This window comes from Sciurus vulgaris, assembly GCF_902686455.1.
Source record: "Sciurus vulgaris genome assembly, chromosome: 9".
Lineage (NCBI taxonomy): Eukaryota > Metazoa > Chordata > Mammalia > Rodentia > Sciuridae > Sciurus > Sciurus vulgaris.
This window is the reverse complement of record NC_136469.1, coordinates 4,480,544-4,505,960: the sequence shown is the minus strand read 5'-3', so window position 1 is coordinate 4,505,960 and position 25,417 is coordinate 4,480,544. Positions and strand designations below refer to the sequence as shown.

The window sequence follows — 25,417 nt, the reverse complement described above, 5'->3', positions numbered from 1 at the left end:
GGTCCCAAATAATATTTGAGGTGAGTTATAGATATTGATAATACACTAAGACAAAAACTTTAAAAAGTGGTTTTTAAGAAAGGCAAATAGAAATCGAGGATGGAACCCTGTTAAAGCCCGGAGGGAGATCAGTCTACCTGCGAGGAGCAGGCCACATTGCTGGCTTCTCAGGAACAAGACCAACATTCCCAGAGACGGTAAGGTAACAAAAAGCTGGCCTCAGAGGCACCTCAGCGGGACTCTGTCGGGAGATGCAGCAGCCTTCACGGTTTCTTTTTAGTGACGTATTTTTAACTGACTTCCAGTGATGGGACACATTATGGGGTAGAGTGACATTTCCATACAGGTGTCCATGTGTGCTCAGTGGCATTTCCATCACCGCAGGCATTTTTCATCTCTTTACATTGGCAGCATCTGAAATCCGCTCTCCTGGCTACTGGGAACCCTACCATGAGTGGCCATCGGCCGCACCTGGGGTCCTCTCCGCAACGCCCTCCTCCCACCTGGCCCGCAGACACCTCCTGTAATTAACAGACCAGTTCCTCACGTCAGCTCAGGGCCCAGGAGAACACCTTCAGAAGTGCCTCTCGCAGTGACAGGGTCCCCACTGGCTCTCGCAGGTGGTATTTCAGTGAACTTGGTGAGCTGACCTTGACAAGCTTTAGACCATGAATGACTGGGGACTGCTGAAGTGCACGTGTCTTCTCTTTGGAAGAACGCCCGACCCCTACCACTTGGCCTCTCTGTCCGAGGGACCGTGGAAACCTGAGGCGTCTCCATGCCTCCTGGCGGAGCTCCCCACACAGGGAGGGGCACCCCACAGGCCTGAGGCAGGCTTAAGGGGTCACTCCCATGGCAGGAGCAAAGGGCTCCTCCGACCACCTCGAGAGCAGGTGGTGGTACCCAGCAGGACAGGGGTGTTCAGCTTCTTCCAGAAAAAGGGCGCCTGACAGGAAGTCTCAGCAGCCTCTGGAAGTGACTGCCCACACACACAGCACCATTCTGCAGAACCCACCACGTAAAAACTGCACAGTCCTGTCCACTAATCATGGCCAAAAACAATTTCAGTCTGGAAAATATTCAAACTAGGTGTAACCTGACAGATAACCCCTTTATTTTTATTATTTTAAAATATTTTTTAGTTGTAGATGGACACAATACCTAGTGTTTATTTTAATGTGGTGCTGAGCATCAAACCCAGTGCCTCACGCATGCTAAGCAAGCACTCCACCACTGAGCCACAACCCCATCCCCCCCCTTTTTTTTAATCTCATTAAAACACTCAGAATATTTAACCTTGAGAAATTTAACTTTCTGCAGTGTCCTCCAAGAAAAATCAGTTGAGGTGCAAAACCCAATGTAATTAATTAAGCAAACTCTCCTACTGTACAGGGATATTAGCTGCTTTGCTGTTAAAATTGGCTGGCGGTTGTCTAAATCAGTTTTTTCTCTGCTGTGATTAAAAAAACCCAACCAGAACAATTGTAGAGAAGGAAGAGTTTATTTGGAGGCCCACGGTTTCAGAGGTCTCAACCCGCAGACAGTCAGCTCTATTACGTGGGGTTCGAGGTGAGGCAGGACATCACGGGGAAGAATGTGGCAGAGAGAAGCAGCTCACGTGGTGATCAGATACAAATGTACAGCCCGGAGCCAGGCCCCCAATGAACCCCTTCCTCCTGCCACACCCCTCTGCCTATAGTTACCACTCAGTTAATCCCATCAGGGATCAATTCATTGATCAGGGTAAGACTACAACCCAATCATTTCTCCTCCAAACCTCCTTGCACTATCTCATACGTGGCGTGAGCTTTTGGGGACACCTCACATCCAAACCGTGACAGCTGTCTAGCAAAAACTTGGATTCACAATAAACCCCGGCACAACTTTCTGAGGCTAGTAAGATGACCGGATGAATGGCTTGTTAAAAATGCTGTCAGACCACGATGATAACTCTAGCACTGGTTTTCTTGCACTTTTCCTTATCGTTCAGAGGAAAGCGTGATGACAAATGACAGACACATTTCCAAGTGAGACCAGCCGGGACACAAGCACACAGGCTGAGGAACACCAGCAGAAGCCAGAGACCACGCGGTTCTTTCTGACACTTGGTGTTGATGCAATCGTGGGGTTCAGCAGAAACGCCAGGCCGAAACAGCCTTCACTCCTCCACAACCTCCCTCGGGCTTCAAGGCCACGGCCACGGCCACGTGTGCAAAAGTGGCCTCCGGAAACAAAGTGACAAGCAGGCCTGGGCAGGATCCCCTCCTTGGGCCCCGACCCAAGGAGCTAAATGGAGAGCTCCCTCCAGAAAAAACGCACTTCTCCCACGGCCGGTTGTGGGCAATCCAGGGGTCCCACAGAAGGCCACTGCGCCCCCGCACTGCCTCCTCCCCGCCCGTCCTCTGACGACTCTCACTGTCCGCAGCCTCTGGGAGTTTCTCCAGGGACTTGCAAGCTTACTACCTGTTCCCAGGAAACGCCTACCTCCCACCTCCGACCTCTGCCGGCCACTCACCTGCTGGCCGGCCACCTGCTCTCCAACCCTGGCAATGGGCAGGGCCTCCCTGTGAGCATGGGGAACGGGTGCACCAGGGCTCAGAGGCTGCTGATAAGCAGGCTTTCCTGGGGAGATGCTGGACATGATCAGCACTGCTCTGGGGGAAGAAAGATGCCGGGAGGATAACTGGACAATCACTCTGGCAAAGAATCATGTCCAGTTGATAGACAGTGTTCAGGCTGAGGTGTCTCCGGAAACAAGCATGCCAAAGTCCTACGCCCACTACCTCAGCATGGGACCTCAGCTGGGGCAGGTCCTCCACAGAGGTGACGAACTTAAAGTGACCAGGGCCCTCAGAGTGGCCCCAGTCCCATCTGACTAGTGTCCTCACATGAGGAGGGCATCCAGCACACAGACACCAGGGGTGTGAGCACATGGAAACTCCATGTGAAGAGGTCACAAGAGGGTGGCCATCTGCAGGCCAAGGAGAGAGGCCTCAGGAAGCCAACCCTGCCAGCACCTTCATCTTGGACTTCCAGCCTCCAGAACTGGAGAGAATAAACTCCTGCCGTTTAAGGGCCCAGACTGTGGTGCTGTGTTACAGCAGCCCTAGCAACCAGATGAGGCTGATTAGAGGCAGCTGCACAGTCAGGCTGGACCCAGAACAGATGTGGTAAGGAGGCAGAGGCCAGCAGGAAGGTGAAGGCCGCAGGATCAAGGTGGACACGTGAGCAGCAAGTGAGCCCCGGAGGAGTGGCGAAGCAGAGATGGCCTCCAAGAGATGGCCTGGCTACCAGGAGATGGCGTCACAACACAGGCAGGTCCAGCAGGAGCGGGCAAGGGACTGCGAGCAGAGGAGAGTCTAAGACACACCTTCTCCACACCCTTCCTCCACCTTGCCTCTACCTCCTCTCCCAGGAGACACCCCCCATTACTAATGGACTGACATCACGTGGTGAAGACCAAAAAATAAAACAAGCCCAAGTGCATTTGTTAAGTGTTTTTTTTTTTTGGTTGTTTTTAAATGTTCCACCTGTCCTTACACAGCCCATCTCGGGTCTCCCTAAAGGGTCTGACCACTCTTTAAAAACATCCTCGAGTCATTCTCTCTGCACCAGCTCACCCTGGGGTTCTGGGCTTGACCTTCTGGCACTGGCTTCCAGGACACTCCACCAATATGCAGTACTGACCATGGTCACGTCCTACTCAGCTTTTGTATGTGCCATTTAAAATCTTGAATTCTTCAGAGAGCTGCCCCTAAACACCAAAGGACTGTTTTATGCCAAATCATGACAGAACTATTCCCTAAACAAAGGCGCATGCCACAGTCAAAGGGGAAGGAGAACAGATGGCAGGGACTTTAACTTTGCTGGATGAGGCCACACCTCTGGGAAGAGTTTAAGCCTTTAAAATCACTATTTCGGTTCAAATTTCTCCTACACCGTCCATGTGGAATCCTAGCCATGAACCTGTATTCTAGACACCAAGAATTCTGAGAGGCACAATTTATCACTTGTAGTCATGAACAGAGATCATGTTTTGTTATGTGCAAAATACAACAAGATACCTACTTCATAAGTTTGTATTCAAGATTAAACAAATATTATTTGTAAAGCTGGCACAGAGTACATGCTCAAAAATTTCATTCATTCAATAAATTCATTCAGAGACTGCCAAGGTCTTGGGAGGCAGGGGGGAAGGCTAGCCACCCCTGCTGCAGACCCAGGGGCTCAAATGCCCACAGCAGTCACCCGCGCTGTGTGAGCCGGGCTGGACACGCCAGCCTCCAAGAGGACTGTGCCTCACTTCCCACTCTCCTACAGCTGGGCGCCTCTGCAGTTCATTATTTTTTAATCCCATCTCTGTTGAGTGTGGCTTCACCATATCTTAGCGCAGTGTACCATGCCAGTGAGTAAGACTGCCCTCGAGTCTCCCCCAAATTAGTCTCTTCACAGAGTCAGAGTGTAAAGCAAAGCATGAACAAGAACTTCCAAACAGATTGTTTCTCTTTTCACTTGATTGCTGTGTGCCTTACCCCCTCCATAGAAGGTAAGAAAATAAAGGTAGTAAGTCCCATGTTCAGACTCAGATAAAAGCTCTCTGGACTTGTTTCTAGACAAAAAGGAACACAAAAGGGATAATACAGCAAAGTGCCAGATTACACTGTTCCAGAATCAGAATTGCCACATCAAAGGGACCTCTTTGTGTGAGTCCCAGATCCAATCCAAGAAGTCATCCACCCAGGGAGCAAATATCACCTACACACACACACACACACACACACACACACACCAAGGCCAAAAAGGGCATGAGAAGTAAAGGATGTTTGGCAGAATCAAAAACAACAACAACAACAACTAGGCAAAAGGAGCACAAATTAATAGGAAAAGAAAAATACATGAAGAAGGAGAGCAGCAGGTGACAGGTCGGGTCTCCACCTGCACCCGGGTGTTCTTCACTGGTAGTAGCAAGATCAATTCTATTTCTGATTCAGAAAAGGTAGGCTTCCAGATGTAACTCACGGGGGAGGTAGTACCCGGCTCTCATTCTTCCACTTCCGTTTACGTAATGACCACCTAGAACCTATGAATTGTTTTCTATTTGCAAAATGATTCACATAGAACAGGCGACATTCAGCTACGGCTCCCACCCACCCCTGCAGACATCACATCACAAACCTGACTCACTGGGCCACACGCTCTCCAGTCTCGGACAGGTCCTGCAGATTGTCCCAGTGACTACCGGCTCTGAAGAGGAGTGAGTATTAAGTGATCTGTGCCACTTCACCCAGGAGAAAGGAGGCTCACAAGGCGGCCAGACAGCTCTCGGTCCTAATTCGTGAATGATTCACTGGGTCTAGGCCTGAGACAGTGACCCAAGAATGAGGCGTCCACCCCCAGGCCTGCATTCCTTACCCAGAGGACAGTGACCAGCTCTGGAACTGCACATCAATACAGGAATACAGGTAGCACATCAATACTGATATGCTATCCGACAGCTTAATAAACAATTTCTACAATACAGCAATTCTAACAAATGACTGTGTCACCTTTACTGCTTTCTTGGAACACTGTGAAGGTGTTCAAAAACTATCGTCAGGGCTGCCACGGGGCTACCGCACAGTGCTCCCACGTTACCATGGGACAGGTGCCTACTTAAGTAAAGTTCCAGTTCATTCAACAAATGTGGACTGAGCTTCCTCATGGCCTCATTCATTCAGCACTGGAGCCAAGGGAACCTGGATGAGTCCACTCAGCCTCAGACCCTCAGAGCAGAAGAGGGAGTAAAGAACTTCTGGGTGATCATGTCTGAGCTTTCAAACACAAAAACTCTTGCCAGCAGGAATTTCCAAATACAACTGGAGGACGTGGAATCAATCGCCAGTGGGCGTTAGAAGTCTAGGGAGCACATGGGAAGGAAACAGGCACAGGTCAAGGGCAAAGGCGGGGCTGGGGACATGATCAGGACCGGGGTCCGCAGGCCTGGAGGACACTGGCTCAGGGCGTCAGCCTGGTTAAAGGCCAAGAGGAAGGCAAGGCCACAAAGGCAGGCCAGAAAGAAGTCGAGGGCTGGCTCACTCCCCGATGCATGTGGAACCTCACACCTTCAGTGGCCCTATGTGCGCATGGACATAAGAACGGAGAGCTGGCCCTTACCTGGGGAGAGCTCACCTCCCAGTCCAGGTTAGGAGATGCTCTGTGGGGAAGCAGGGGGACCCTCACCTCTCCCTGGGGAGGCAGCAAAAGCACCATCAAAGACAAAGACGCAGCTCCTTCTTAGCTGTTCCCAGAGGTGAAAAAGGAAGGAGGGAAGGAGGGAGGGAGGAGGAAAAGGGTTTTCCAAAAGCAGGATCGCCAGGAGAGGGCAGGGAGCAGTGGAAGCAGGGCTGAGAAGGCGGCAGTGGAGAAGGAAGGCCAGGTCGGTGCCCTCAGGGCCTAGGGAGAGTGAGGCCAGGGGGCGTGGGGAGGTTGGGAGCCCTGGACTGGGAGACCATGCCCACAAAGAGGAGAACAGCCTCCAAGGACTGCCGGAGCCCAGAAGGGAAACTTCATGCCCTGGAGAAGGCTGGCGGGAAGGGGCACCAGGTCGAGGAACGTGGGAGGTAACGCTTTACCCAGTTGAGCTACAGCTGTGGCTGTGTGTCTGTCCCTGGGGCAGGGGAAGACAGAGAGACCAGGACAGAAAGAACCGTTCTGCTGGAGAACCCTAAGAACACAACAGAAGCAAGAGCAGAGGCCCTGCCAGCCCCGTGGAGCAGGAAAGCCAAGGGCAGAAGACAGAGGAAGATGGTGCTGGGTGGGCGGCAGGAGAACCACCAGGGAATCACCAGGTGGCAGGCGGGCAGGGCAGGGCAGGACTCAGCAAGGGGACAAGCAGGGAGGTCAGGGACCGCACTGCACTGTGGCTCTCCAAGGACTTAACTGGAACGTAGGGAAAGAGAGAGTTAAAAGAAAAGCAGATGAAGCGGAAATACAGGATTCCAGAATCTAATCACAAAAGAAAGAATGAAGCACGCTCAGCACACCTGAGGGCCCATCAGACAGCCTGACGGGGACCCTGGGTGCTCAGGGAGAATCAGACCCGACAGACCCACGTTCTGAACCATCTGTCCTGGAAAACGCCCTCTTCCTCCAGATCATCCTAAGTAAGGCAACGGCCAGCCTCTAAGATGCCCAAACGCCTTCTACATACAACTCTGTCACACACAGTCGTCACTAAGCTGGCCCAGGGCGGAGATCCGTGGGCCTCACCCACGCCCACAGAGCACACACAGCCCAGGCACAGCAGGAAGGGCCACCGAGCTGTGCCCGGGTGAAAGGCATCGCCCTCCAAGAACCCACACAGGGAGAGTGGCGGCTCCCGTCCTGGGGGACCAGAAGCTCCTCAGTGCCAAGTCACGGCAGGCAGGTCCAGCACAGTCCTCACAATGCTTCAAAAAAGAAAGGGTTTTCTTCTGGGTCGATCTGTTCTTCTTTAATTATAAATTTTCATTACAAATAAACATGTAGCATAATTATAAATTAAACCAGGATCTTCCTCTCAACAGTTGACCTACACCTGGAATACAACACTTAACATTCCTACAACCTCATTTCATTTTACCTCTGAGATACCTTGAACACCTGGAAACCTTCACTACAGGCGTCTACCAGCTAATTCAGCTTAGAAGTGCATTTGGAGAAGTCAAAAACCCTTTGGAAATACACAACAAACACGCACACACCCACTCCAGATGTCTGTAAATGAGTCAGCGTGAAGGTGACACTGGTCACGAAGGGTAACAGAGGCCACCAGAATGAGACACGGGCAGAATGCTGGGTACTGGCTCGCAGTTGCCGCCAGGCCTCCAGCTGAACCCATCCAACTTGGGTTCAGGAACCACAGTGCAGGGCTCCGTGGGGGAGGCTCCTGGGAGTCACCAATGTGCGTTCATCTCCAAATTCCTGGGCCTGTAAATGACCGAGTGCAGAGGGTCTCCCTGCCCTCATCAGAGAGAGAGTTTAACAGGAAAAGATCATGGAAGAGTCGACCTAACAGCGATGTGCCAGGGAAGGGCCCAAGGTCATGCACACAATAGCGTTTCCTAACGCTGATCAGTATCGTTCCAACTTACTTTGCCAAAACCCAAGCCCTGATTACTTACTAGCACTATAATCAGAAGACCATACCCCTGGTTTCAGAGCACAGAAAGTGACAAGCTCAAAAACAACGCTCGTGCACTTGCAGGGACCCACATGCCTAGGAGGTAAGGCGGGTGTCCAACATGGGCTGCTCTGCTCCCCTGTTCACAGCCCTGGCCCAGGACGCCTCCCTACAGATGCGTGTGCCACACCAAGGGGCCAGGCAGGGCGTTTGGAAAACGGCGACTGGAAAGACACGCAAAGACTGGGGCACACACGTGTTGCCATACTGCTGGATGAGCCTCCTGCGTCCCACAAAGTGAGGCCTAGAAGGTCTCTCGGCATGGGCGAGTGCGACCTCTCAGAGTCAGGAAGCACACAGTCGATTTCGCTTATAACGTGTGAAGAAAGGTCGTTTCGTTCCTTACATCTGCAACACTTTATTTACAAATCAAAACCTTAAAAGTATGGCCATCCATGTTAAACAGCATCATAAATCAAAACAAGAATACTCAGAACCCGACTGCTCCAACGCTGCCGGAGTCTAATTACATAAGGGCTATTTTATGACACAGTGAGAGCCCTCAGGGCATGTCATGAGGGACGCTGCCTTTTCGGGGCTGAAGTCACTTGGCACCAAGCTCGTCTTAAAGGCTCCCAAGGTGTGGTAATATCTGTGACTCATGAATTGTCCTTTCGTTGCTGGGCCGATTACGTGATTTCCAGCATTAAATAAGCTATTAGATTCTGACTTCATTTGTTTACTACATACAAAGAGCATTACAGTAAATATCACATTCATTAAGGCAAACTAGGGGGATCGGCCTAGACAAATCACCAAGGAAGGTGAGGGTGGGAACCTAGTGTACTTAAATGAAGGGTCGCGCTGACCCGGGGGCAACATGGAGAAGGTAAAGATGGCTTTGCCCAATGACTGGACACACCTGAGGATCCCTGAGCTAGCAGAACTCCCGGGGGCTGGCTAGCTCAGCACCCAAAAGGGCAGAAGCCCAACCAACAGGGGGCCGTGCTCTGACTGAAGGAGGGGAGCAGGGAGGGTGGGGAGGCAGGCCAGGAGGCCAGGGCCAGGTGGGCAGGAAGCTCAGGTAGGAGGTGACTCCACAGGTGAACTCAGACAAGTGGATCCCTCCAGAACTTCAATCTCTGGGTGAACTAGGGGGTCTGGAGCTCCCTTTAAGTTTCACACATCCACAGTGTTATGAATGGTGCTGCCTGGAACACGCACTGTGTCAAAGAGAAAGGACCGGGGCCACCCAGGACCCCGCCCCTGCTCCAGGCCCTCGGTCTCTCCAGGTCTGTGTCCTCTAGGTGTCTAGAAGCAGAGAAGTGTGAAGGAAGCCCAAGGGCAGATGCAGCACTCCTAACTGCCTCCGTTCCCTCCCCCAGGAGAACATCTGGAGCAAATCGAATGCTCACATGTGCATAAGCAGCATACATTTCACTCGCTGCTCCAGTGCGGGACGTACGTGCTACTTGGGATCAGATGTTCTCTCCTGTGTTTGCCGGCTGGCTTCGCTGCTTCAGAGCACACACCCAGGGCTCGACATGCCCATGGCGGTAGAAGGGGCCTCCGAGATCCAGGAGCCCCCAGGACAGCCGGGGGCACCACACAAGCTGGACCGGTCCAGACTCTGTAGCCCTTTCACCTTTGCCTCTACTGAGGTTCTCAGTCAGGTGATGAGACCGAGGCCAGGAAACAGAAGTGCCCAGCGTGACTCCAGCTGATTCCAGCAACACTGAGCAGCTCCAGTCGTGTCCAGCCCTCCTCTCCTACCTGGTCCCCGCTTTCACAAAGTCTCTGTGGCCCACACCCCCACCCACCCAGCACCCACCATTTATACCACGGTCTTCAAAGCATCCCTCTCTAAACCCCACTCTGGGTGAGAAATGGCATTCATGATTTTAACCCAAAAGTGGTTAGAGCCAGCCATTTGCATTTTAGAAGATGTGGGCAAAAAGTGTCATGTCCAAGGAATAAATTTCCAAATGACAGGTTTTCAGATCAACTGGACAAAACAATCTGAAGACTGGGGCACAGGTTTTCCAACTTTTCAGACAAGGCCAGATAAGTGTGCCACAGCTCACTGGGCAACGGCGATGGCCCCTCACTCTGCTTTTACTTCTCCACGCTTGCTGGCCGGTTCCTGCTGGGGTGCGGGCAGCTGAGAGGGCATCCCCAGACCCAGCACACTCATCTTCTTCCTGGCATCGCTCCCGTGGGTCTCCTGATCTGCACCGGGGGAACTCCCAGTGTGGAAAGGCAGAGTTCACTCAAGCTCCTGTCCAGGTGGGACCAGACGGCAATGTTTAAAGCCATCATCTGTAGGTCTGTGATCTTGTCCGTCTACTACCTGGCAAAGGTGTGCTTTAAAAAAGTTTGGTCTACAGAGAACTGGATGTGTTTTGCTACTCTTCACTTCTGACAGCTCGTCTTTGGCTAGCTACAAAGTAGAGTTCTCAACTCAGCACTCATGACATGTGGGAGACAGCATTTTTTGGTGGAACTGTTCTGTGCATGCCAGAGGTTCATCAGTATCCTGGCCTCTACCCACTGCCCAGGAGCACCCTTCCAGGTTATAGCAACTAAAACCTTCTCTAAGCACTGCCGAAGATATCGTGGGGGGGCAAAATCATCACCCCACCACCACCACCCCACATGAGCCAACTCCTATTTGAGAACCACAGTTAAAGTATAAATGAAAAGCCAATCCACAGTTGGGAAGCTGTTTTTACAAAGGCATGTGGTATGCAGTTCAGAACTGTCCCCACTCACTAGTGTAGATGTAGTTTTATTATAAAGAAAATAGCTACAGTGGGTCATGGCAGCACACACCTGTAATCCCAGCAGCTCAGGAGGCTGTGGTAGGAGGATTGCTAGTTCAAAGCCAGCCTCAGCAACTTAGCTAGACCCTGTCTCTAAATAAAACATTAAAAGGACTGGGGATGTGGCTCAGTGGTTGAGTGCCCTGGGTTCAATCCCCAGTACCAAAAATAAATAAATTAGATAGATAGACAGACAGATAGAAAGAAAAGAAAAAGAAAATAGCTTCAAAGAAAAACCCATGAGGCAGCTAATAGAGTATTAAAAAAGACTATTAAGTGAAGCCCTAATCTGAGGAATTCTGCTGTTCTTTAGTCATGAAACATGCTTCTTCAATAACAGTTTGTGATACTAGAAAAGAATAAAACTAACCTGAACACAGAGGCACCTTTCCCAGCCTGGCAACTTCAGAACAAGCTTAAAACACAAAGGTCACTTTTTACTCAAGTATTGGAACAGAGCAGCACAAACCCATATATGAAGTGACAAGCATCTTTTCAGTTTTAGTGAATAAAGTAGCGGAGCTATTTAAATTATGGCAGATCTGAAAAAAAAAAGTTGAAGACCTTCATCTTTTGCTGGTTGCTATTTTGGAAGCAATAAAGACACAACTAATACTAATTTATAGTTTGATAAAAGCAAGAGGTTCTGGTGTGCTGTTGTGCAGCAGCGGTACAGCAGTAATGAGAGAAACCGATTCACAAAACCAGAAGAAAGGATCTGGGAAGGTTTTACCATAAGCAATGACAGGTGTTTGAGAAGGTAGATAGGTTTGACTTTGATTTAAACATTACAGTGTTTTATTAGACATGTCTGAAACATCATGCTAGCCCACTGATATGTATGATTTTGATTTTCTATGGGTGTAAATTTTTAACTAGGGCTGGGGTTGTGGCTCAGTGGTAGGGTGGTAGGACATGTGAGGCACTGGGTTTGCTTCTCAGCACCACATAACAATAAAATAAAGATACTGTTCCATCTACAACTAAAAATATCTTTTAAAAACTTTTTTAATTACAAAAAGACTCAGCAAATCTAAAAGTGTGTTTCTCACTCCAGTTTGATGGTAATCTTTCTCTTCTTCCTGAGTCAGAACGGCTGGGGAATGGAGCTGGGACCCTAGCTGCTCTTTTCTCAGGCAAATTGAGGATCCTGTTTTCTGCCGGGAACCCATAAAGGAAGGAATGCCAGGACACAGCTTGCAAAGCAGATGTTTTACCTATTTGCAGAAGGCTGTTATATAGATTCCAGTCTCTTCTCTCTCGCTTCAGATCCCAAGTGCTGTGAATCAGCCCACCCAATGCCCTTTCCTTCCTACTTTCTCTTAGACCAGAGGCCCTCCAAGTGCCGCTCCCAGGTGATCCCGACGCACCCTAAACTTCGTCTGATTTAAGCCCATGTTATTACTATAACCACAAACAGATCCTTTTGCAGAAAGCAGACGTGATTCTCATTTTATCCTCGAACCTACAGCGAAGGTAGACAGAGTTTCAAGGAGGAGGAAACCCCGCTCTGGGGCTGAGTCCTGCTCAAGGTCCAATAGACGACGGGGGTTAGAATGCGGGCTTTGCACGTCCGTTCACCGTTGAATAAAAGGTGCCATGCTCTGTTAACAGAGTCCGGGGTGGAATCGTGTTTATCCGTTTTCTCTGGGCTCTCTGAACGTTCCTTAAGCCGGGAAAGCCACGGAACGCGCGGGTGGGGCGCGCGCCAGACGCCTCGGGTCTTACTGAGTCGGGACTTAGGGGCAGGATTCGGGGAAGGCGCTTCACCCTGCGCGGCCTCGGGTCTCCGCCCGGGGGACCGCACACACCCGAGAGGAGGCGGGCCCTCGGCGGGACGCGGGCCGGCTCCCCTCTCGGCCGCGGGCATCGCGACGCCGCCGGGGCCCCGCAGCTCCCGGGCAGGGCCGCGCGGAAAGGAGCCGCGTCCCGGAGGCTGGAGCGGAGAGAGCAGAGGGCGCGGGGCGCAGGCGGGACGGACGGGGAGCGGCGGGCGCGCCGGCACTCACCGTGGGGGTCGCTCTTCTCCCGGACCCCGTCCACTCGGCCGTCGGGGTGGATGCGCAGGAAGAAGCCTCCGTTTTTGCAGTAGAGCCGCTTGGGGTCCTTGAAGTGGCCGGGCGGAAAGGCGCCGCCGCCGCCGTCCTCGGGCAGCGCGGGCAGCGTGGTGATGCTCCCGGCTGCCATGGCCCCGCCGGGGTCCCGCCGGGCCGCCCGGGCCGCCGGAGCCGCCGCGCCCCGGCCCCGGCCCCGGCCCCCGACCCGCTCGGCGCCCCGGCCGCGGCCCCGGCCCCCCAGCCTCCCGTCCGGCGGCGCCCGCCTCGGGCCGCCGCGCTGTCCCGCTCGGGTGGCCGCCGCGCACGCCGCCCGGAGCCGCACTCGGCTGCACTGCGCCGCCCGCCGCCGCCGCGCGCGCCCGCCGCTCCCCGCCCTCCGCGCGCCGCCCCGCGGGCTGGGCCCGGGCAGCTCCGGGGCGCCGCGCGGACACGCAAGCGCGATCCGGGTGCCGACGCCGCCCCCGCGCAGAGGTGGCCCCCGGCCCGGCCCCGCCGGCCCGCGACTCCGCCAGGCCCGCGGGACCTGCCCTGTGGACGCTGGCACGCGCCTTTGTCCCCTGCACTTCTCCTCGCCGGTCTCAAGCAAAGCAGCTTCTTCACCGCAGGAAGGAGAGGGTGGGAGCTGGGAGCGAGTCTGTGATCACGCGAGGGACGGAAGGACTTGCCAGCGCAGGGAGACCAAGAGGCCGCACGAGGGGAGCCTGGGGGAAAGGGTCCCGTTGCCCACCTACTTTCGGTAGCGGCTAGATGAGGATGGGCCTTAGGACCCTTGCACGGCGACCACGCGGTAGTCTTAACCCGGAGCTGGCATTTGAGCGTTGGGCATTTCTTGGAGAGAACATAATTTCCTGAAAATCCCAAAGTACAAAACTGAAGGTAATTGCATTTGGCGGTTTTCAGTAGCATATAGCAGGTACGACATACAGGTAACGAATATCAATGCGGAAAATGTACACATATGGAGTGCCCACCATGTGCAAAGCGTTGGCGGTGGCTTTGGGTAAAGCCAAATCAGATGGAATTTTCCCCGGGCACACTGAGGGAGATGAGATAGGAGCGTCAGAAAACCAGCGGGAAGCGCCAAGCCAGCCATTCAGACCAAGCACTCTGACTGCCGGACTATGGGTACCTCTGCTGCGGATTTGGTGAAACCTCTAGAAAGAGGTGCCAATATTTGGTCCTGTGTAGGAACAAGTGTAAATGAGAAGGTCGTCCAAGAACGCATGCGCATTTCAAGACCCAAACTAGGAGTGTGAATTTTCTGGAGCTTTAAAATCAAGCAGGCTCTTTTCTCCAGGCTGGTATATACTTTGTAGAGGGGGGAACAAACCTTTTCCTCACCCATTGCTAGGTTCATGGCTGAGGCCCCCATAACAAAAGACAACCAACAAGAGAAAAACATACTAATTTATTCCGTGACACAGGAGCCATGAGAAACGAAGACCAAGGTGGATGGGGAAACCTGTGTGTTTTCTCTGCTTGGTTTGATGAGGAAGCGGACAGTTGTGGAGTGGGATGAGCCCCCACAAAGAGATTTGATCTATGTGAGTGATATTCCTTTCCTCCAGGTGTAGGGAAGGCATTTCTGCCAAGAGGGTCTGATGACCTGCTCCAGGGAAGGATGGAGGCCTTCCTGCCTCTGCGGTTTCCTCAGATGCCGAGCTGCTGTATTTGCGGGGAGCAGGCCCTGAACCCCATCAATGCACTGACATCTCTCTCCAAAATGGTCTACTTTCATCTTCATTGAAAATCCATGGGTACACCTTGCTCCCTTCCAGATGCGCCGGTAGGTGTCCCGGGGAACACCCGGTGCTTCTGGAGGACTCGCTAGAATTGTCATGACACCTGTGTGTTCCACTTGCAACGTGGCTCAACAGCCTGTCCAGAAATCTGGGCAGCAGCTATAGCAGTTAAATAATATGCATGGGCCAGGACTTGTGGAACTTCATTCCATGTTATTGTTATTTGGTTCCTTCCAAAACCTGGACAGGAGGTAGCACAGGAAATGCTTGATCTAGCTCTGAGAAAATCCAGATCTCCAAGGTGGCTTTAATTTCAAGAAGAGACCATTGAAATAGTTGTTTCAAGCTTCTATTGACTCCCCCACTCACTCTGTCCTTAAGTGCAAGCGCTTAGCTCTCAGCAGAGTCGTGAGCACTCAAGCTACTTATATTCTCAAATAATTTCCCGCCCATAAGGATAAATACATAGGTGAAGGTGATTCTCAAAAATAATTACAACTAATAGAATTTGATAAGATGGGGGATACAAAACTCATTATTTTGAAAAAGTCACTAGGTTCCAATGATAACTATTTCAGTATTTAAAAGGAGTGAAAATTCTCTCACATTACCAAGATGAATTTGTTTGGAATTAAGAAGTAATCAGAATCTAATGATGAAAAAGTACAGTAATTTATTGAAAGCTTTAAGAAAAACTAATGTTTCTGAATGGAAACATCATAAAATAGCTACGTAAAATTCCTCCAAGCACATTTAGGAATTTAAAACAGTACTGGTTTAAATTTCAGCACAATTTTTAAAGTTATAAAACAATATTAAAAATTTGGTGCACTCCTGTAATCCCAGCAGTACCAGAGTCTGAGGCAGGAGGATCTCCAGTTCAAAGCCAGCCTCAGCAACTTAGCAAGGCCCTAAGCAACTTAGTGAGACCCCGTCTTAAAATAAAAAATAAAAAGGGCTGGGGATGCAGCTCAGTGGTTAAGTGCCTCTGAGTTCAATCCCTGGCACCAAAAAGTAAAATAAAATAAAAAGAATACAAATAACAATAAAAGGTGGCAAGGATATATGAGAAAGGAACTCCTATACACTGTTGGCAGGGAGGTAAATTGGTACAGCCACTCTGGAAATATGCATGGAGGTTCTTCAAGAAGACTGAAATGCAACTTCTGCATGACCCCGCTAGACCACTCCTCAATATTTTCACAAAGGACCTGGGCAGCACACTTCAGAAATACCTGCCTGACTGTGTTTGTCACCACAAGTCGCACAACGGCCAAGTCATGGAAGCAGCCCAGGTGTCCACCAACAGATGAAGGATACAGAAGATGTGGTGTATATGCACAGTGGAGTTTTATTCACCCATAAAGAAGAATGAAGTTATGTCATCAGTAGGAAATGGTGGAACTGGGGAACATCACGCTAAGTGAAATAAGCCAGACTTGAAAAGACAAGCATATATGCTCTCTCATATGTGGAAGTTATTTATTTGTTTATTTATTTATTTATTTATTTACTTATTGTGGTGCTGGGATTGAACCCAGGGGCACTTTACCACTGAGTTGCACCTCCAGACTTTTTTATTTTTTATTTTGAGGTAGGAGCTCACTAAGTTGCTAAGTCTGGCCTTGAGCTTGTGATCCTCCTGCCTCAGCCTCCCCAGTCACTGGGATTATAGGCGTGCACCTGGCTTCATAAGTGGAAAATAGAGGCAAAAAAAAAAAGAGTCATGAAATGTCATGAAAGTTAGAAGAGGGGATGATCATAGTATTATTATTCATAATAATATTCATAGTATTATTATTCATAAAAAATGGAAACAACCCAAATACTCATCAACCGATGGATGAACAAAATTTGGTATAGCCAAATACATGGCGATAAAAACAAACGAAGTCCGGGGGCTAAGGTGTAGCTCGGTGGTAGAGCACTTGCCTGGCACACCTGAGGCCCAGGGTTTGAATGCTAGGACTGAAAAAAATTGCACTGCTGATACCCGCCATGGCGTGAATGACTTCCAAGACCGCGTGCTAAGGGAAGGAAACTGGCAGGAAGGCCACAGGGTCAAGTCCCCGCTAGGCCAGCTGCCCGGAACAGGCAGGTTCAGAGACAGAGCAGATTAGTGTCCGCCAGGGGCAGGAGCAAGGGGCACGAGCGACTGATGACCGTGCGATTTCTGTGAGCCAGAGAGAGGGTCACACGACTTTACGCTCATACTGAAAACCATTGACTCCCACCCATTAGGATGGTGAATTTCATGGTGTGTGAATTTTATCTTTAAGAAAAAAGAAATTCATATCAAAACAAAAATCTAATCTTCCTCCTGTAAGGAGCAGGTGGACCCGAGACCTAGACCTGCCGGCCAGCACTGGGGAGGTCAGTGAAGGCTGCATCCGTCCTTGGCTCAGCAGTGCGTTTTCTGTTGTTTCCTGTTTATTCGTTCGTTTGTTTGTGGTCTGGGGATGAACACCAGGGCTTCATGAATGCTACGCACGCCTTTACCTCCAAACTACAACCCCGTTCTTTATGGTTCATTTTGAGACGTCCTCATTAAGTTGCCCAGGCTGGCCTGGAATTTGCAGTCCTCCTGCCTCAGGCTCCCAAGTCTCGGGATCCTGGGTTTGCACCACCGCTCCCAGCTAAGTCTTGAGATTTTAAACCAGTCAAGTCAACAGTTATGGTGCCAGGAATTTATTCTAAAGAAACAATCATGGATGTACACAAAGATCTAGTAATCTCGGTGTTCACTATATCCTTCATTAAAAAGAGAAAAATGTGAGACAACCTAAATGACGATGGCGAGTTAGCATGCAGAACATTAGGCGTAATAACATGGAAAATGATTGTGATGCTCTGTTACTTGAAAGAAGTAGGTTGCACAACTATATAATAGTATCTCATTTATTTTGTAGACTCTCATATATGTGTTAGAATGAAAACACTAAATGTTAATAGTGATTATTTTGAGATGACAGAACTATTTTTATTTATTTTTATTTACTATCACTAGCATTATCTACAACTGTAACTTCTTCTTCTCCTTATGACCATTGTCACCACCGCTGCCCCCACCTTTGGGACCCAAGAACCCTTGGAGGAGGGATCTTTCTGACCTACACACTGTTGTGTCCCAAGGGCCTAGGGGCACCAACCAGACCCTCCGTAGATTTCTTTAAATCAGTGAGTGAATACATTATTTTCATTGTGAAAAGATGTTTTTAAAATCTAAACTCATCATCCGCATTATAGAGGGTTATGGAGACAGATAGTCCCTGACGGTGGAATTCAGTATGTGAACCCTTCTATAATGAAATTCATATTAAACCATTTCCTTACCAAAATTCCAATAAAATGCACACGTTTTTGTCCTGTTAGAAACAATCATACCAGCGCTTGAGGTCCAGGCTGCACCCATTAGCTCTGAAGTCACGGAGGCCACCCCACTCCAGGAGGCGAGGGCTGCCTGGGATCTCTGTGCCCAGGTAGGGACTCCGCCCTCACCAGAATACTCTTGTGCTTTGTGTTAGCCCTGTGACCACGATTTAAATACATAGCTGGCTTGGAGGTTGGCATGTAACAGTCCCCAGGGCAGCCGAAGCGTTGCTGATGCCACCGTTGGACGCTGGGTGTGAACTCCGTGGGTCATGCTGACTGGACAGGCAGCTGGTCCCTGGTGGTTCTTCCCACTGGCCGCATCTGTGTGAGGAAAGCACTGACCCCCTCATAGCTGAGGAAGCACTGGCTTCTTCTCTAAGTCCAAGTTCACTACTTCTCTGCCAAAAGCATGACATTGTTTGTAATTTTCCAGCCAGTGACCTCAAGCCCAACCCCAGCAGTCACCCCCAGGGATAGAAAAGGTCATGGACATCTAAGCTTGCAGTCACTGGGAGAGGACCAATCCTGGCTCCTACGGGTAGGTCTTCTAAAGCCACAGAAGGGATGAGCAGGGAGGTTTCTAAGCTGGCACAGGACTTGGTGGATGTGAGAATTTCTAATGTTCTCCCCACATTCCTTCTGATAGGAAAGTGCCTTCCATTCATTTAAACTCTCCCAAACAACCCACTGTCTGAAAGGCTATTGTTTGGGTCCGTAGTTTTCACTGTAATAAAGTGACAGTGAAAATTCAATTCAGAACCCATCGGAATTCAGACAGTGTGAGCTAAGGCTAAGCAAGCAGGAGCGCTGCGTCAGGAAGCTCACACGTACCGGGGCCAGCAAGGAGCACCCGTTTCCATTTTTTCTTATTCACTTTCTATAGAACTCTGGGAATCTCTGTGCGTCGCATGTCAGTGCTGAAAAAATAATTTGAGGTGACTTGCCTATGAAAAGACCTAAGAGAGAAGAGTTTAAAAAATTAAAAATGAGCAGCACATGTCAGTTGAGAAGCTAGAGCCTCACCATAGGAGAGATGTAGCCACGGCTGTACATTAACTGATCCGTAAATCTACCTCTTATCTTCCAGGCAGACAAAGCATCAAGGGAAACGAGATGTGTTCTGAAATCTGCACTATACAATGAAAACTCACCCAGACATGAACCCTTTCTCAGCATTGATTCTCCTATAAACCTGGGGAGCAACCCTTTATAGAAGGAGTAGGACCAAGTCAGGAAGGATAGTTTTGCAAAACATTAAGAAAAGACTCTTCATATCATGTAAGTCAGTCAAGTGTTCAACTTTTAATCATATCTATGATGCAGCATTTCTGCAGGACTTAAAATATCATATTTCAAAGACATTGTGTTCTGTCGATTTAACAAGAGGACAGATTTTAGATAATTTACAAGTTTAGTTGATTAATACACTCTGAGATCCTCTCTCTCAAATATCAGTTATCTAAATAATTATATACAAACAATTATATATTTGTTTTTATTTTTGTAACTTTGGGAATATTATTGAAGGTAAGCACAGAGAAGAAAAGGTTGGTACACAATCTGTAGCCAAAATTATCATGGACACATTTTGCTGGTATGCCCTTCCTAGACAGATGAACAGATGAGAGTAGATACACAGATTTTGTTTCACTTTATTTTGTTTTTACAAAGTTGGCTCATGCTGAACACACTTTTTTATAACTTTATTTTCCATGCATCAATATATCCTGAACATTTCTGTCATTCAGTGGTCTTTCATAACTTTATTATCATCACATTTCACGGTGTAGACACACTCTTGTTTTATTTACCCTGCAGTCTGTGGGCTTTTAATTCATCCCTGTTTTCGTCACGGTCTGTCTTTCCGCACGATTCTGATTACTCTCTTCGGACGCACTCCGGCTCTCAGGAGGTCCCTTTCCCAGGCCTCGCCGGACCCGTGATTGTTTATGCAATGGCTCTTGCTGGCAGAGTGGAATCGTCAGCCCTGGATAGAGAAGGCTCTGCAAATACTTCTGGTTAAATAACCCTGTTTCCCGACTCGGGGGCAGCTTTGGTCAGGAGGAGTCCAAGCCTCCTTCTCCACACTCCCTGCATGACGGGCGCTGCCTCAGGAGCGACCTCAGACGCTGGACAGTTAGACCAGTGCCAGCTGGCTTAACTCCGATTTCAGAATCGCTGTGGAATTCAAGATCTTTTCATGAGTTTGTTAGACACAGCTGGCTTTTGGTTCTGTGATTCGCCGGGCTTGAACTTGGCACGTGCTAGGGAAGAGCGACGCAGAGTGACCTGGAAGAGCTGGAGACTCCGTGTCCCTGAGGTCCTCTGGCTCAGGCTGTCAAGGTGACAGGCACGACCCCAGGCCGTAGGCTCACGGAGGCACAGCGTGCCCCTGGAAGGGAAGAGGTCATCCCCGCAGAGGCGGACCACAGGGCAGAAACCCGGGTCCAACACACAGACCTCTTCCTTGTTCTCTTCTGCTGAACACACTCCAACGACAACTTTTTTAAAAGAAATTTTTTGGTGCTGGGAATTGAACCCAGGCACTCTGCCATTGAACTACATCCCAGCCCTTTGCATTTTTCATTTTGCAGCAGGTCTCACTAAGTGACTGAGGCTGGCTTCAAACCTGCCTCAGCCTCCAGAGCCACTGGTGTTCAGCTGGGCCCAGATATAACGTGGCTTTTGTTGTTGTTGTTGTTGTTGTTGGTTTTTGTTTTGTTTTTGTACCAGAGATTGAACCTAGGCACTTAACCCCTCAGCCACATCCCAGCCCTTTTTATTTTTTATTTTGAGACAGTGTCTTGCTAAGTTGCTTAGGACCTCATTAAGTTGCTGAGACTGGCTTTGAACTTGAGATCCTCCTGCCTCAGGCTGCCCAGCCTCTGGGATTCCAGCTTATAACGTGAACTTTTGTGTGTGTGAGTGTGGTCCGTCACCTATGCTCATGAGAATTTGTTTGCCTCTTGATGATGTATTATTCATTCTCATTAGTTATACAGGACAGAAGAACACATTTCGACTCATTGAACGCGTATTTTTAAGGGAACAAGAGGGAAAGTGCTCCTTGACTTTGTCTTGCTCAGTTCTTTCACTCTCTCCCTCTCGTGGTTCCTCTTCCCCTCCAATTTCTTACCCATGCTCTCGTCACCTCCGGATCCCCTCAGAGTGAACCCCGAGCGCACCCGTTCACCTCCTCCTGAGTAGTGTCGGTGACATCAGCGCACAAACTGCAACAGGCTACAGAGGAGTGTGTTGCTTTTGAGCAGAGTTAGTCATGCGATTTGTGTGGCCCTGTCGTCACTTAAAGTCATCCAATAAAAAAAGAAACGAAAAAAGATCGCTTTGCTCCTACAGAGCAAAATGACAGATTTCTCTCGTTTTTCTTCGCAGCAACGGAGGAGCAAGGTCAGGCCCCTGGAGACTGCATCCACCGCAGGTCTGGCTCCCACGGGCCAGGGGGAGCAGAGCCCAGGACCACCCACTGCGATGTCTCCAGCCGTCCTCCTGTGCCAGCAGCGTCAACAGGAGCTGACACTTGAAGACAGCCGCCAGCAGCGCAGCCTCCCCCTGCACGTGAACGAGAAGGCCATTCTTGAGAGTCAGGGAAGGTGGTGTGATGGGGACAGTTACACCATGGTGTTCAGGCGGGGTCTCCCCAGGACGCGGCAGTGAGACCTGTTCCTGCCAAGCCTCCAGTGGACCTCGGCTCCAGGAGGCTGTGCGTGGCCTCTGTCCTAGCTCTGGACAGGAAGGCCTTTTCTGCCTCTCTTTTTCTTAAGCTCCCACCACATTCAGTTGACCCTTGCTTTGCTGGATCGCTGAGAGAGTCGGTTTGATGAGATGGAATCTCCTCAAGGCTCTGCCGTCAGACAGCCGACCCCTCTGCAGCCATTCCTGCCCCAGCGCGGGGGCTGCTCCCACGGCCCCTCCACTTTGGTGCAGGCCACACCCTCCTCTGACAGAAGACGGGGCTGCTGGGGCTGTGCTCTCCTCTCCTCCACCGGGTCCCCACTAGCTGACCGGTTCATCAGCCTGAAAGTGTGCCTGAGCTTCCTGTCTGCAGACGGGCCCTTTCCCCACCCAGCATGCTGTCCAGTGCCACCCGGTCTTCTGCTTCCCGGCACAGCACGTGCCTCCTGTTGTCTCATAGCTGCCTGTCCCCTTCCACCCATTCCGTCCTGCCTCAGGCCTCTGCTTTCATTTGTCACCTAAGCAGAAGTCAGGACTCCAGTGAAGACCTCGCCCAATTCCTCCAGCCTGACCCCAGTCATTTTCGCTGTGTTCGTATGCTGGCCAATGTCCTTTTGTGGATGGACCATGGCAACAGAGTCTAAAAATGCATTTATGTAACTATTTCTAAGTACATTTAGAAATGTACTTATGTAATTTTTTATATACAAAAGACTTTTACTACTCTCCTTACTTAGCCTTATCATTTCTTGTCTTTCTACATAATTTATTTAGTATTTTAAGATTAAATTGCATGAAGCTGATGGGTGTCTAACTCACTTCACCTCCCTGCTGTTTTGGACACCTCCGTGCTAGTTGGCCAAGGTCACTACCCTGCCTTGGTGAGGCTCTTCACAAACATGACTCACCATGAAGCCTCTGTGGGGACCGTGTCCACACACTGCACAGAGCAGTCCTGGAAGAGCTGGGTGACCACCTGTCACTGGGGCGGGTGCTGTATCTAGTACTGAAGGACTGAGACCCCGCAGAGCAGCATCCGCTGGAGCTGGAGTAGGGAGGAGAGCTGCCGGCCTCCTTGGCTGCCTCCCCTGCGCCCTACCTCAGGACTCCCCCTGCCCCACTTGGGGCACCCCTGCCCTCTCCCGCCGGGAGCTCTCTGGCCCTGTGCTGCTCCGACGTGCAACCTGAGTGGACCCGGTGACCCACCACCCCACAGCCTCCGGGGAGGAGCCAGATGCAAGCCCGCCGCTGCCTTTCACACACATCTGACCTCAGGCCCCTCTGGGTGACCCTCACCTGGAACACTGCCTCCCCCGCTCACTCCTCCTTACCTAGGCAGGGGTGGGGGGGTGGGCAGAGGGCCACTGGCTGCTGTGCTCATGTAAGTCCCAGAGGGATTCTGGTGGCCTGGCACCCAGGAGAGCAGTCAGTGACCCCCCCACCCCAGATTTGGGTCCAGCGTGAATCCATGGCTCCTGGCTGGTAGGACAGGCCCTGCTAGTTAGAAACCCAGCCGAACAGAACTCCGCAGATCTCCTGTCACGTGGCCAACAGGCAGACACCTTTCCCATTCCTTATCCTAAGCTCTGTCACTGATTTCCAAGCTGGTCCTGTCAATGGTACTGCATCCTGAACCCCTGGGCCCGATGCCCTCTCTGCCTCTGGAGCTGCTCCGCATGGAGGTGGCTGCTCTTCCTGGGGCCTCCTCTCCTGTCTCTTGCCTTCCAGCTGTAGCCCTATGTCCGTCCTCCAGGCTCAGGAGGGCAGCGCTGTCCCCCACGCCTTCCCCAGCTGACCTTCCTCAGGCCACGCTGCTTACATGTCATCTTGCTGCGACTGGACCGCATGGGACGTGACTGAATTTGATTTTTAGACTCTCGCCTTTGCACAGGAGCATTTTGCATTTCTAGTCAACATTCGTATGATTTTATTCCTCCCAACTTGTTCATTTCTCTATTTTCTCCCCTTTCTGTGATTGGATCCATCACCTTTCTTTTGCTTTCTTTCCTCCCAGACTCACACTGAGAATTTCCACAGTTCCCCTTCACTCTGCAGCTCAGGACCTCCCTTAGTGCAGGGGTGCCACGCTAGGATTTGTAGGAATGCTAACCAGGGATTTGAACTGAGGGGCACTTGACCACTGAGCCACATCCCCAGCCCTATTTTGTATTTTATTTAGAGACAGGGTCTCACTGAGTGGCTTAGTGCCTCCCTTTTGCTGAGGCTGGCTTTGATCTTGCAATCCTCCTGCTTCCGCCTCCTGGGGCACTGGCACATTGATCATTCTACTTGAAGATTGCATAATCAGGACCTGCACCTTGCTCATTCCCTGGCAGACACCTTTCAGTTGTCCTAACGGTCTTCCAGCTGCTCCTTGCGTGATTAGATCTGGGTATTTCTATCGCCGTCCACAACCGTGGCTTTCTGGCTTCTGAGTGGATCACTAAGTCTTGCTTATCTTCCTCTCCCACGACAACGAGGGCTTCAGAACCCTTACCCGCCTCACGCTCCCGTCGCCCAGGTCTGGAGCTGGATGAGATAATGACAGTGTTGCAACCCTGGACGTGGCTTGAGGATTGTGAAACAGCAAGTCCCTCCCGTTTCGCAATTCCTGCCGGTGTGATTCTCAGTTAGCTTCCGTCATCTCTAGACCTCATTGCAAACGCTATGTGATTCATCGTCTGCCAGCTCTTCTCGAACTCCTCATCTTTCTTATCGTGAATCTAATTTTCACATGGCTAGAGAATCTTCCCAGAAGGTCTTTCCCCTTTGCAGACGCGTGGGAATGGGGACGTTCCTTGAGATGGGGATACTGTCAGTGTCCTGGGGATGTAAGTGCCAATGATCTGATCCGGCGGAGGCTGCAGACCAGAGTCTCGACAGCCTCCTCTCAGTGCAGGGGTCTCTCCTTGGAGAGCCGTCTGTTCTTGCCGTGGGAGCGCCCATGGCCCTCGCTCCACCACGCCCAGCGGCACTGCCGATGTCACCACCCCTTCCCCTTAGGGAGGCGACATTGCGCTGTAAGGAAAGCTTGCCCTTCTTCATCCACGTAGGCCTTTGTGTGTTTTGCAGGACTCCCGGGTGTGTGGCTCCCGGAGGGGCATCTGCCTCTGCCATTCTGTCGTGGTGGTCGCTTTTGTGTTTGTGGAGCTGCGGGTGGACCCACGCCTCAGCACAGCCGCACCCCAGCTCCGAGCCACTCCCCCGGACCTTTCCAGAACTGGAGTGTTGAGAGGGCCTCATGCGCGCTCTCCTGCTCGTTCACTGCTGTTCGTTGATGGTCAACTTACCCAGGTGGGCCTCCCGCCCGGTGCCGTTCTGCCCTTCTGGACCTGACGGCCGTCCAGCTCGGTAGGTTCCAGTCCCTCTCACTCTCTGAACCGTCTTTACTTTCTGACAGATTCGCGGAAAACGTTTTGGCTGCTCTTGTACCTTCCTTCCCAGGCCTGGAATCGGGCTTTTCCTCAGAGTCCTGAAGTTGGCTGTAGCTGTTGGTGGTGGTTTGGGGTGTGCGAGTGTGTGTGTGAGTGTGTGTGAGTGTGTGTTTTCATGGAGTGGAAGTTAGAAATGGTCCTGGACACTAGGTACGCT

At 50.9% G+C, this 25,417-nt stretch overlaps 1 protein-coding gene across 1 annotated transcript in view; it reads right to left on the bottom strand.

Annotated features, from left to right (window-relative positions):
- FGF2 (fibroblast growth factor 2) overlaps window positions 1-13,344 on the bottom strand; it is a 45,610-nt gene extending 32,266 nt beyond the window's left edge. The window contains exon 1 of the mRNA XM_079154027.1: window positions 12,972-13,344. Coding sequence (XP_079010153.1) covers window positions 12,972-13,149 — 178 coding nt within the window. The 5' untranslated portion in view covers window positions 13,150-13,344. The remainder of the gene's footprint in view (window positions 1-12,971) is intronic.
- Window positions 13,345-25,417: the final 12,073 nt, after the last annotated feature.